The 13,627-nt window shown below is 38.4% G+C and overlaps 1 protein-coding gene across 3 annotated transcripts; it reads right to left on the minus strand.

The window, feature by feature from the left end:
- Window positions 1-4,237: 4,237 nt before the first annotated feature.
- On the minus strand, window positions 4,238-13,627 carry LOC103712159 (probable lipid phosphate phosphatase beta). 3 transcript variants are annotated; one of them, XM_039126571.1, is made up of 2 exons: window positions 12,994-13,627; window positions 4,238-4,575 (listed from the first exon to the last, which is right to left on the minus strand). In XM_039126571.1, the coding sequence occupies exons 1-2, from the start codon at window positions 13,550-13,552 to the stop codon at window positions 4,508-4,510; spliced, it is 627 nt and encodes a 208-aa protein (XP_038982499.1). In that variant the 5' UTR covers window positions 13,553-13,627; the 3' UTR covers window positions 4,238-4,507. The 3 variants fall into 3 exon arrangements, with proteins under 3 accessions (XP_038982499.1, XP_008796826.1, XP_026662409.1); XM_008798604.3 differs by lacking the exon at window positions 4,238-4,575 and adding an exon at window positions 6,476-6,881; XM_026806608.2 differs by lacking the exon at window positions 4,238-4,575 and adding an exon at window positions 6,476-6,924.

Consider the following 13,627-nt stretch of genomic DNA (forward strand, 5'->3'; position numbering starts at 1 on the left):
TCATTTGGCCTCGTATGCAAGCAACAAATCATGAACTTACAAATAGTTTAAATTATTTTATGATTTCTTTTAAGGAACTTTAATAGATCTCTGTTTAGAAATACTACAGAGTTTTTTTCTTCTCAATAATCCACAATCAGCAATTTAAGCAAAGATGATGATCCTTGCCACCAACTTCTCAATAAGCGGCCGGCAATTTTCGATGAACAATGGATTTTATTAATTTTTCCATGAGAATATGAATCCTTTTCTTTGACTTCTCACCTTATTTTGCTACCTGACCATAATACTGTGCCGGTTCCCAAAAAATCTAATTTCATTGTTTTCAGCAAGTTGCATCCTATAATCGTTTTAATGAAAAAAAGGGACATCTTATATAATCCCCCATGATATATTTGATGATTGTGATATCATTAGAGCCATTTAACTTTAGGGTTATGAGTTCATTTGTCTTCGGAAACATGACCCTTCTTCTCAAACATGAAGTAATGCAACAAAAGAGTGTTATTGTGGTTCAACAGGTACAAAAATGAAGAAACATCCAAGTTGCTTACATTAGCATGCCATCATTAGAGAGGACACATGCTCATACATCTGATAAGTTATCTAATATGAAAGGTAATGGCATCTCATCTGTTTACATTAACTGGCACAATGGGTCCTCCAGGCTCACATACTATATGCCTGCAAGTGCTCTTGTAATCAATGTCCAATAGGCAGACATTCTTGGAAGCATGCATCCCATATTACTTAAGTGTCCCAAGAATATTCTTCTGAAAACCGACAAGAAACTAAACTAGCAGTTGGACGAAATGGATCTCATCCAATCTATTCACCTCCGGCGTCGATCGCATGGACATTGTTTACAAGGAGCAAAGATTTTTTTTTTATTTTTGGGTATTCTGACCAATCAATGAGATGATATTGTCATCAGACGACAAAATTTTTGTTCACTACATCAAAGGAGAGTCCAGAGAGTGTCACCCGTACCCTTTAGTGAACAAACTGAATCTAATCCATGATTTATGCCCAATGGCGACAGGAACAATGATTAGATGTCAAAGCAACAGATTGCCACCTTGAGCCACTCAAGTCCCCTAACCACAATACCAAAGACACGAGCGTCCTGCTCCGGAGCAACCACACCCACCCATGTCTTTTATTTTGTCACTGGCTTAACCACTTTTTTATTTTTATTTTTTGGCTGGAACGAAACCTGACGAGTACAAATGCACCCAATAAAAATAAAAAATAACATATCTCAGAGTGTTCGGGGCAACTTCCTATCCCCAGCCCATAGAGTGCTACCCGCATGATTGTCCACATAGACGGCCGTCCAATCCGTAGCTCCATTGGTTTCACGAAATACATACTCAGATGTCTCGAGGCAATGAATAGCTGCCGACACTCCTCGGATCCTTCTAGATCCAATCGATGCCCGTGGCCGAGTCATCCTCTAGAATGATTGAGCTGGCTCATAACTCAAATGGGGCATGTCGAAGGCCTGACTAGGTAGCCCTCAATTCCGCACCGAGCACGGAAATGTCGAATATCTGACAGCCGCCTGCTGCCACCATCCTAACGTCCGAGTTTCTAATAACAAAATCCACGCCTCCCCTCATATCTTCATTGGAGACGGATCCATCAAAATTAATCTTAAGAAAACTCGAAGATGGGTGGCTTAACTACCATTGGATCGACTCCCGTGAACCGCATTGGCCCGCCAACCCCATGCTATGTCACATGCAAGCCTTCCCTTGCTGTGACCATTTCCACACCCCACCACTAAAGGGGGCCATGGAGAACTTGGGAGCAGGTAGCTAGGATTCTTCCCCTTCAGGAGGTCAAGGTAAATGCAATGCTGTGATCATACCCCCTGTACCCTCCCTGGTTCCACCATTACGGAGAACCACCGACCTGTCCCTGTTACGGGGCATGGACGTGGAAACGAGGGTAGATTACGAGACCATATGTTAGAGCTGAGGGTGACAGGCCGTGGTACAAAGGGAAAGGATCACCTACTCCCAGATCTCCCACATGAACTTTGTTGGAAGCCACTGGTCGCACTTTGTGGTTTAAAATGACAAAAATCCAACTCAAAAGTACGTGAGGGAAGCCCGTTTCTTTATCTAAAACTTTAAATTATTAGAGACAGCATCTAATCCATCTCCCAAGGACCACGTAACTTATGGGCATATGACTTTTATATGCTTGTTCGGCTAAAACACTCTCTTTAATATATAAGATTAGTTTTATTTTCCAGCTGGTGGTTACCCAAATGATGAGAAATAATGTAAGGAGATGGACCGCACATGAGTTTTGAACATGCCTATCGGTTTGGGTTCTCTTTTCTTTCTCTTCCTTGCAAGCTTCAATTTTAACAAGCACTGGAAAGATACTTTAATTGTTAATAAAAAGCTAGAAGTAGAGGTAGAAGGTCGTCGATGGAGACAACATTTACCATCAAATATTCCTCTTATTGTCAAGTTAATGTTCATCGTTAACCCATTCTCTATTAGCTTAAGCTTTCGAGCTTATTTGGTTAGTTAATATGGTATTGGAGCTTAGGTTTGCATAAGAATATGAGTTTCAAACCCCCTTTATACTAATTATGTATTTAATTGATTTGGCTATTATCTTGGCTCGCTCTCGTCATTTTGTTTATTATTTCGACTAATTATGGTTGCCCAATATTTATTTAGTTAAGCCGGTTGTTATCCATCTAGGCATATTCAAATTATTGTTTTCATTATTTTGATTCATTGTGCTTGCTAATTATTATTTTAATTAATCTAGTTTTTATCTATCTCGACTCATTCCAATTATTGTGTTTATTATTTTGACTCATTATGGTTTCTAATTATTTATTTACTTATCGGTTATTATTTTTACGCATTCCAGTTATTGTATTTATTAGTTATTATCTTGTCTAGGTCGTATTTGAGGTGGAGTATTAGGCCCGGCATACGTTGTCGATCCTTTTCCTCTCATCTTAAATTTTTAAGGTCAATTAGATATCAATATCAAGCAATACACTTGCATTCATTCCTCTCGGTGCAATAATAATCAAAGAATAAATGGTGCTAAATGTTTGCACTTACTTATTGGAGGATATACCGGCCAACTGGTGATATGATTATACTTGAGATGACAAGAATGATATTCTCTGAGAGCTATGAAAAACACTCCATAGAAATCCCACCTTGTATTCAATTATTTTTTACTAGAATTACTGTTGAAGTCTCATTAGCCCAATCTGATACTTGCTTTTCAATCAAAATTTCTGATTTTTTTTTTTCTTGAAGACATTTTTAGACATCAAAATCTTTATAGTTACTTGATTCACCCAATCATTCAGAAATATGTCATATGATCGCTACTACTTTTTTTTTTTTCAAAAAGAAAGCCTATATTAGTATGCTCGTCGTCCATATGAATACCCATAAATATCTTTTTAAGGGATTACCGTCTTGCAGAAACTCAAATGAAGGCCATAATAAGAGATAATTGATACTTGATCTGTTTTGAATGCTGGAAGACTTACTTGCATGTTCTAATCAAACTAATGAGTATAAGACTTGAGCCATGGAATCATTGTTTCAAATTGAACAAAAGAATACTAAAAGAACACAGGTAATGGAGTGCGAGCCAAATGAGCTGGAGACTTACCCTCGTCGGAGCTGCAATACTTTAGGTCCAGGTTCATAATGACCCAGACTGGCTTCAAGTCTAAAACTTAGATTGAAAGCTAACACATCCACCTGGATGATTGGATTGTCAACTTTCAGATTAATCGTCAAGTTTCTTTTCGGGTTGATTATTTCAAGTTCAGGTCAGCTCTAACTTTAGGGAGTTAAATTTGTATGCTTGAACTTTAGGGAGCAAAATCCAAATCTAATAAGTAAACCAACCTGATTGTTTGGTCTCAATTCAGGGCTTATACCATTCTTAATGGTTGATTGATCGGGTCCAGATCTTATACATCTGATCCAAAACAAATACTAACCCCTGCATGGCAAGCCCGGGACAGCACTGTTTTCTTTACAGAAAACGAATACATCAAAGAGAATATCATGCAGTCCTAGGCATCATAAATGCAGATAAGGTTATTAATTATCTAGAATTAGTCATGTTTCTAGGAATTATAAATCCAAATAAGAGAATATTTAGTTCCAAAAGGACTGATGACAATATTGAAATCTATTATTTAAAACATACTTATTCACGCACGGGGCTAAAGCTTTGTACATTTAACCTGTTCTAGACCCTGCATCGGTGAGAGCCTCATGGAGCTGCTTTTTTTATGTAAGTCATTTGCAGGCATCAAAAAAAAGGAACACTTCAAAGGGATTCAAAGCTCTGTGCTCATTGTGGAATGGCTTAGTCTAAAAATCCCTAGTGAAAGTGGAGTTGTGCATGAAAAGATATCCTAGCGGACAGAGAATCCCGTTTGATTTTATCATGCAGTCCATGAGAGGCTCCTCCAATTTCCTTTGTTTTTCAGACTTCAATATTGGATCTCTGAGCTCAATTCCTTCTGACTTCGCAACCAAACATTGGACGGTCCATCCCAAGCTGGCTAGCTGCAAAGAAATACTCCAGCCAATTATGATGCTTACCCCTAGGACTACAACAAAACCTCACAACATTGGATTGCATTAAGGCTTAATCATTCTTTTGTCTTAATAACCCTACTCTTTTGTTGGAACATCAGGTTGAGTGGCTGTGTATGTGAGAGAGATTATCCTGAGCCATTTTCTAGAAGTGGTTATTCATGTGTCATTTTCCTAGTGCTCCTCAGATTGATGTTGTATAGGCTACCATTGTAAGTGACACAGTCATTATCCAAATTACTTCATAGAATTCATCATATAGTTGCAAATTTAAGTAGTATACCATAAGAAGGAAAAAATACGATGGAACTGAAAAGTAAATCATATCATACTTCTAGTAACTGGAGTGTTTAAATTTCATTCTTTTATGAGCTCATCCTTCATATCCTTGGCCAATTTGAAGTGATTCAACAAAACTTGGTCAGGGCAAGTACAAAAATTTGAATCAACAGCTAACCATTACAATGAAATGAAATCTTCATAGTTATAACAGGCTAAACAGATATGACAGGTAACTTAGATGTCCCTAATAGAATCAGGTGGTGATGATGTTTATAAATGCTCAACTAGTGTTTGTCTTTACAACATTATCCCTGTTTCTTTTATAAGTCTTTCTTCTTGTAAGTAGTGCGGTATCCTATTCATATCATTTCACCAGGTCTATGGACTGTGTGCAAACAAAGTGGACCATCTAGCTACCTCGTGTCCTTTTACCACCCAATCATGGGTGGACAGTGGATAGCACCAGTCGCAATCACCATGAGTGTCTAATAGCATCCAGAGGAAATCACAATTTTTATAATTAGGTCTATGGCTAAACAGAACTGTAGCATTCCTCCACAGTGCCTATCAACTTGTTTCAGACATGAGAGGAGCTTTCTCAGAAAGCAGACGCATGCCCAGAGAATGGCAGAATAGCCCCAGCCTAACAACATTATTTCAAGAGAACTCTAAATTCTAGAATACTAGGATCTCAGTTACCCATTCAGTGTTATCAAAGGTGTCAAAGCCTCCAAAATGAGTGGACCATAATATGTCGTATCAACGCAAACCTGATGGTACGGAATGTACCATTCTATACCGATTCGGTATCGATATCTAGTACGAATAATATACCGACGCTCGATACGCCAAAAAAAATCTATACCATACTGTACCGTACCGATACTACGCTAGCAAGGCACCGGTGTGGAGCCCGATACTGAAATGGCGAATCTTGGAGTGGACACATTGCATAAAGTGTCAAATAAATCTAACTTCATTTTTCAGTCAGCAGCTTGTGTTGAAGTTTTGTTCAAACGCAGCAGCTTGTAAACAGGTCCTGTTTTATTCCAAATATATTGCTTGCAACAGGCTTCAGAACTCAATCATACAATGTAACCTGGAAAATTTTTAGCCCCTCGTATTCCAACTTCTTGCCTTCCACACGTTGCTCAGTTGTAGTTTCAGGAGCTTTACCGACCTGTGAAGCCTTTAGAGTACTCTTTTACAAACAGTGGTTGCCGCAACAAAGGCATTCCGGACCATTCGGTGACTTTGTTATTAAATAATGCAGTTCAAGGACCAGAATAGTGATAAAAAAAAAAAAAGAAGAACCAAAGCAGCTTCCCTTGCCTGAGCATTCACATTGGTGTCAGAGGATGCAAAAAGAAATTCAAATGGGTATTGTCCTAGTGAAGAGCAAATCTCTGTTTGAAACCATGGCTTGTGGGACTACTAAAGGAAGCATGATGTGATGTGAATGTCTTGTTTCTGAAAGTGATTGCGTACCGTTCTGCCATTGATGCCATGAACAAGTTCTACAGCTGAAAAATGCCAGCAATTAACCAGTAATAGAAAGCTTCTGCTCAGAGAGACCGATATCCTTAATATGATAGTTTGTCAAAAATAGTGCAGCACAAGAATGGGTACACTGGCACAGGAACCTCAAATTCCAATTTCTAAATATCAGCATTGGATTCCCAAAAGCATTCAACTATGTGAACTTCACATGTCGGGCCTCCCAAAGAAAGGGCACCCTGCAGCAAACACCAGCTTTAGATCACCAACAAACACCCAGCATTATGTATTAATGTGAGGTGCTCTTGGATGCCAACACAATCTTGCTGCTTGTTTCTGCTATATTTAGGTTTTGCCAATATGAGAGTTAATCTCTGGCAGGCAGCTTCCAGTCGAACTAGTTCAGCAATCAATGGAAGCAACTCTCTGTAGGCTAACAATCATTTTCTGACACTCCACATCAGCCATTTGACGTGCATGTTCAGTATGCTGCATCGTGGTTAAGCAGCGACATGTTAGCTTCCTGCAACCTCTGACCAAATTGGACGGTAGCCATTACATGACAGATGTAACAAAAGATGTTTTCTAAGCTCAGAGCTAACACTGTATTCTATATCAACTTTCAGTACCGACTGCAAACTTCATAGCACATGTGAGAAGCAAAAATGATATCATCGATGCGACAAGGCCATAACAGTGATCCAATTTATATGCTATCTGATTTACTTCAAAACTTGCACATCGTCCATTATTTTATCTTTCAACCTTGTTCAGTCTAACTTGAGCTTAGGAGATAATGCTAATAGAGATAATCTTCTAGCTGGAGTAACAAACTCATGAATCTGGTTTTGATTTCCTAAAGCTGAAAGGTCAGCTCATGAATCTAAATCAGATTCCTAAGAAGAGTGAACTTTAATCATGAATGATTAGTCTTTCTCTTCTAACTTTTGTTGGTCACCATTCAGATGATGTCCTCAAGCCTCCTGTTTTCTTCACGTATTTCCTCATTAAAGTTATTATGACCACCTTAAATAATTTAAGTTTTGGAAATTCCCATGATAAAAGAAGAAAGCTTGGCACCAGGAAATTAAGTAGATTCGTCGTTACATCTTGCAAGTTACATCCTATACTACTACCTACTGTAAGATGATTTCTCAATGATTCCAACTAGCAACAAGCCTCAACAATATAATAGGATATCACCACTCTTGGGAGCGGTCTATATATTGCTCAAGTTGGCATGATGATTCTTCTTATTCTTAAGACGATCTCTCCCAAAAGAAGAGACATTTATCTTCCATTAGACACTTCTCACACTTTCTTTCACGTAACACAAGTATTAGACTTAGCCTGATAATATCTTAGCTTTTGATTTAATACATAACTTGGGAAGTTGCATGAGTAAGATCTGCCAATCCTGAGAGCTTGAGAAGGGATTGATAGTTCTTGCCCAAATTCCAATTGACAAACTGAATTCAAGAAATCTGATGATTGAAAGTCTGATCATCAAAGATCTGATGAAGATCCAACAGTAGATGCTCCTATGGTTGAAAAACCAATGGAGTATCTGATTGTTGCTGATCTTTAATAAAAAGGCACCCATCATCATATCCCATCAATAATTAAGACTACCTTCTGTACCCTGGTAGAAGATTTCCTATGAATCACTTAACCATGATGCAAATTGCAAAGAATCCCATGCTTAACTTCATAGAATGATAAATCAGGTGTCTCAAGATCGGTGATCAAGAATTGCTCAAACAGTAACCTACTGGTCCCTTAGTTTTGGTCTCCTTCATCAAATTGTAAAGAATTAACAGTGCAAAGGAAAAAAAGATTTTCTCAAGATGATTTTAGGATGAAATCCATGTACCAAAAGCAATTTGATGCAATTAGAATTAAAGGTGACTATAGTTTTACATTTTTAATCTTGAATAACATTTATATTTAATCATAACCCACAGCTCTAAAGAGTATAGCTTGAGATTCAAGTGTCCATGTGTGATACTTGATTTTTGGTTAAATGCATATTGCATACATGTGGGAGAAACAAACATGCTTTTCTTATTTTCAAAGTTATTGCAAAAGCAGGGGCACACATGTTTTATCTTTTCTTATTTTCTTGAGTCACAGATTTTTACCTAAGCCATTATGAAAAGATAGATAAGTGCTAAACCCAGAAACTAAAGTCTAGGTTTAATAGGATACAAGACATGTGGCCAATATGAAGTATGTCACTACCCAAAGGAGTAAGAATCATAGTTTTCATGGTTTTTTTTTGTTTGTTTGTTTCTCTACATTCCATACACATGTTGAAACTCTCTGGCAGATCCAGGATTTCTCAAGCGCAAGGACTAAAACCAATGAATGTGAGTTCAGCTATCAGTTTCCTCTATTATTTTCAGGATCTTGTTTTATATTATTTGATATCATGGTTTCAGAATTTATATGTCATGACATTCAATCAACATAGGCATTTCTAAGCACTTCCTTGATTTTCCATTCCTCAGTTTTGGAAAGGTGAAAAATCTGCTATCTTTGCCCACTCCACCCTTTTGGTGAATTGCCCTTCCAATGCGGTGGTAAAACATTTAGAATTCATATTCATAATGATAAAGCCCTTTTGCTAGCTTAATCTCATCTGAGCTTGTTTCTGATTCATCTTATTGTTTCTTCAACCTGCTTTTCAAATGTTTCTTCCACTTAAGGTATGCGTCCCCTCTAACTACATCAATAAAGTGTATCAAGCTTATTGCAAGCACTTTGTTATATTACAATGCTCACTATATTTTGAACAAATTCTTACTTCTAAAGATCTGCAAGTCTAGCTGTTTCTCTTATCTCATTCTCACTTAAGCTATTGTTCTTAAATAATTCCTTGCAGTTAAGACCTTCCCAGACTGAATGCATCAAAAGTATAGTTTGATCATGTTATTATCACTATATTTTGCAGTAGTATTCATATTCAAAGATCAGTTGTACCAATTATCGAACCTTAAGGCTCAAAGATACAGGCAGATAGAACCAGTGGATCCTCCAATCTTATATCACGGTATCACATCATGGATTCCATGTATTCTGTAATTACAGAACTAAATCAAATAATAAACATGCAGAATTATCTCCTGTTACATAAGTATGCACACAGTTAGCCATATCTCCCGAGGCAAGCATCCTTTCAAATAGGCGCAATCTTTTATATCAGTGCGCAGTTATCATGGTCACTCTCAGGCATGAAGCAAATGAAGAAAAGAAGGTTTAACATAAAAAGGCAATGAGATCCACATTCTCAAACAGGAAAATCATCTCAGTTTGTTATCTTTGTTTTTTGGTTCTCACCAGATCCTTTCCATTCTTTTCCCATCAACAGTAGTAGAGAGCTGTATATTTTCTCTTTGAGCTAATGGCTTACAGCCTTACAGTGTAGATGGTGTAGGCATGTACAATGAGTATCCGAGGGGGTTCCAGAAAAGAAGGGTATTTTATTCTTTGTTGAAGGATGTAGGAGAAAAAGAGGAAGACCCATGGTGACATGTATGAAAGCTATAAAAGAGGATATAGAAATGCTTGCAATAACATAAAGGGATTTTGACAAATTAGTCCCTATTTGTAGCCCAAATCCAAGATGGTCCTCTTCTTTTAAATAAAGACAACAAACTCCTATTGTTTATCGAACAGGACAAATTAATGCATATTGTTTAATTTAAGATTTCCATTCATTTAACCCCACTGTTTTTCTTCCAACATGACTATCATATCCTTGTAATTAATAAACCCTAATGAACTTGCCTTCCTCCAAAATAATTCTCCAAATTCTAAAAATTTTCTCGTCTCTTCCCATATCTTACCTCTCTCTCATCTGTCCTCACCCCCAAGCCATCCAATCAGGGCACCTAACATGAATAAGTACCACCACCTCTGATCCTCCCTTCCATCCATCTTGAAGGTCTGCTATAGATTGGTGCTCCTTGAAATTTCAACTTTTTTTATGTAGGTTTGAAAACAATATACCCTGGTAGGAGTCTTTCATTCAAGCTCTAGTTCTTAATATTTACCATATCATTCATCAAAGGGGTGCAGCAATGTGAGGAGGGAATCTACGATATGATGAGGAAAGGCACCATATTCATTAAAAAATTAAGGGCATAACCGGTATTTATGAAGCTGTAGTTGCACTCTTATAAGTTGGTTTTGGGCTTATCTGTCCATTACAATGAACTAGGCTTGTCTGTCCATTACAATGAACTAGGCTTATCTGTCCATTACAACGAACAACAAGGGTTAAGTTGTATTATTCAGAAAAAAGGTATTATTCTGGTACTCAAAGCAAAATAAAGGATCATCTTGTCAAATTCCCTAACACCAAAGGCAACTTTCAATGGGAATACTTGGTGAATGAGGATTCGTAAAGCTTACTCCAAATAGCAAGGACAAGGCCTGATCATTATGGTTATTATTATGCCTATAGATCATTAAAGGATAAAAAGGGTAGTCAAAGAAGTCTAGATCTTCCTTTGAAATGACAGGATTGACCTCTACCAAGCACGAAAGCTTCTCTAAAATCTCTAAATTGATGGTATCTAGCGTTCAGCCCAAAAAAATTTGAACGACACTAGATGCCCATAATATATCAGATCTTTAAAAAAAATATTGGGCAAAGATATATCTGACAGATAAATAATAATTTCCCTCTCTCTACTAATTCATACTTTTTACTAACTAGAATTCATCTTCTAGAATTTCAGAAGTCTAAGGTTTAGCAAAGAATATTCATTTTAAAACATAATTCTCCCAAATTTGGTTTAGAATATCAAATGAGGATAATCCTCATTGCCACTCAATATTTTCGTTTACTTGGGAGGAGAGACTAATACATTAGGATATTTGGTTGTCAATCCATCCCTGCCCTTACTGTTCTTATATCTTTTATACAAAAGTTTGGCAGTTCAGTCACTAACCATGATTAAGTTTCCAGTAAGTCCATTCTTCTTCCAAGAGAATGGACTTATCCTATGGTACTCCCAGAGGCCTGTACTCTCATATCACTTCTTAACTTTAATGCTCTAGCAAGTGTAGTGCTAAGTCACCATCTTTTAGACTATGCGTAGAGGAAAAACTAAGGACAGTGTACAACTGTAAATTAACCTTCTGACAATGCCCTTTCTTGGAACATTATGCCCTGAGCTACAATAATTCTTTTCATGTTTAGCAGTGTTGCCCCTTCTCAAGCTTCTAGCTACAATTCAGCTGCTCGCTATAAGCCTTAGGTTTTAAAATCTTCCTTCAATTTAGTGTCCCTTCGTCTCCCTTAATTACTTTTCCTCTTGGGAACAATAAACCTTTGAAGGTATAGTACCTTTATAAAACCACTCAGATGTTCATTATGAGTTTATTTGTATTGTTGTAAATGGCAATGCCCTTAATCTAACTGATATTCAGAATTCTTGAACAATTCAATATCCAAAAACTGAAATAATAATGCAATATCCTAGAGTTACCTATAGATGGTGTCTCTAATCGACATAAACACCTGCTGTTGGTTTACCAGTTGAACCAACTGTACCTGCTTTTGGTTATCGTATATCATAATCATAGACCAAAGTTTTTCTTCTTACAGGTTAATACCGCATCTGAAGCATTACTTCGACAAACAGATGAAGGGGACTGAAGCTAAGAATGCTGGAGCATAAGACAGAAAAATAGGTAGTAATGAAAGATAAGTGTTTAAGAGTGTACCTAAATCCTATTATCTTTTGCCTCCAAAGGTTTTGTTACTAGTGTTGCAATAGTTTGACAGCAATCGGTCCAAAAAATGGAGCCACGAGCTACTACTAATTGCAAACTACTTTCTCACAGGGTTTGATTTTCAACGAAATCTTTAAGGACAAAAATCAACCCAAGGAGACATCTAGAGAAAGAAATTGTTGATTTTACAAATTAGCGAGCAAAGACTTTACTATAGGAATACGTATCTTTTAAAATAAAATTATAAAACAAAGGAGGAAGACAACAGATAGAGGAGGGTGCACATCTACCACCTGTAAAATTATATAACTAAAATGGGGATAGGTACTAAAGGAAAATTATGATATGGCATTAGAGCTGTGTTAAAAGAAATTTAGAAAAATGTATTTTTTTGATTAAAAAGTAAAAAGCTTTTCGTTGATATGTCCACAATCCATCAATTACCCCCATTAAACTAGGAACTTGGAAACTGTACTAGAACAATTAGATTCAATCAGATGAACGAAACAAAATTACAAGTTTACACACCCAAAAAAGGGGGAAAAGTAATTTTACTGATGGAATAGACCTCAGAGCCAAAATTAGGCGTTGGATCACTAACATATTCGATAATGATCTTAAATTCTTTTATATAATTCTGATCAAATAACAAAAAGCCTATAAACAATGAAGACAAGAAAAATTGCATAATTTCGTAAAAGTAAGATCACAATTGGTCGAAGAAAGCAGATTCGAACAAACCATCCCCCAAGAAAACAATATTAAAACCTATAAAAGTTGAAGAAATAGAACACAATGAAAGCTTCCAAGACACCCAAGCAAGAGCCGGCGACGACATCGAGAAGAAAATGCCTACCGAGGAGGACCCGAGAGCCGGAGGTGGCGGCAGACCAGACCAAGACGAGGCGCACCAGGAGCTCGGCGGGGTCGCCACCGTAGTAGACGCCGATCCAGCCGCGGCCGGCGAGGAGGCTGCGGAGGGAGGCGTCGGAGAGTCGGAGGAAGGAGGCAATGAAGAAGACGCGGGAGGAGTGACCGCTGGGGAAGGACCAGTGGTCGACGGCAAAGGCGAGGCTCATGCCCTTGTTGTAGACGGGGCGAGGGCGGCGCACGAGGTGCTTCGCGAGGCCGACGAGGAGGAGGTCGAGAAGGGAGCCGAGGAGGAGGGCGAGGAGGAGATGGAAAGCGTCGGAGGAGGCGGAGGAGGAGAAGGGGAGGAGGGCGAGGGGGATGGGGAACCAGAAACGGCCGTCGCCGGAGATCTCGAGGGCTTTGAGGAGGGAGCGGGGGACGGGACGGCAGAGCGAGTGGATGCGGAGGGATAAGGCCGTGTCCAGTGCGATAAGACGGTGGAGGAGGGAGGAGCCGGGCGGCGACGCCGCCGTTGTGGTGGTGGCCGCGGCGGCGGGAGACATGGGAGTAGCGGCTTCCGTCGTCCGGGTCGCGCCCCGACTTTATTAGATTATATTACATTAGATTAGATGCCGGAG

Source organism: Phoenix dactylifera, chromosome 5 (genome assembly GCF_009389715.1).
Source record: "Phoenix dactylifera cultivar Barhee BC4 chromosome 5, palm_55x_up_171113_PBpolish2nd_filt_p, whole genome shotgun sequence".
NCBI lineage: Eukaryota > Viridiplantae > Streptophyta > Magnoliopsida > Arecales > Arecaceae > Phoenix > Phoenix dactylifera.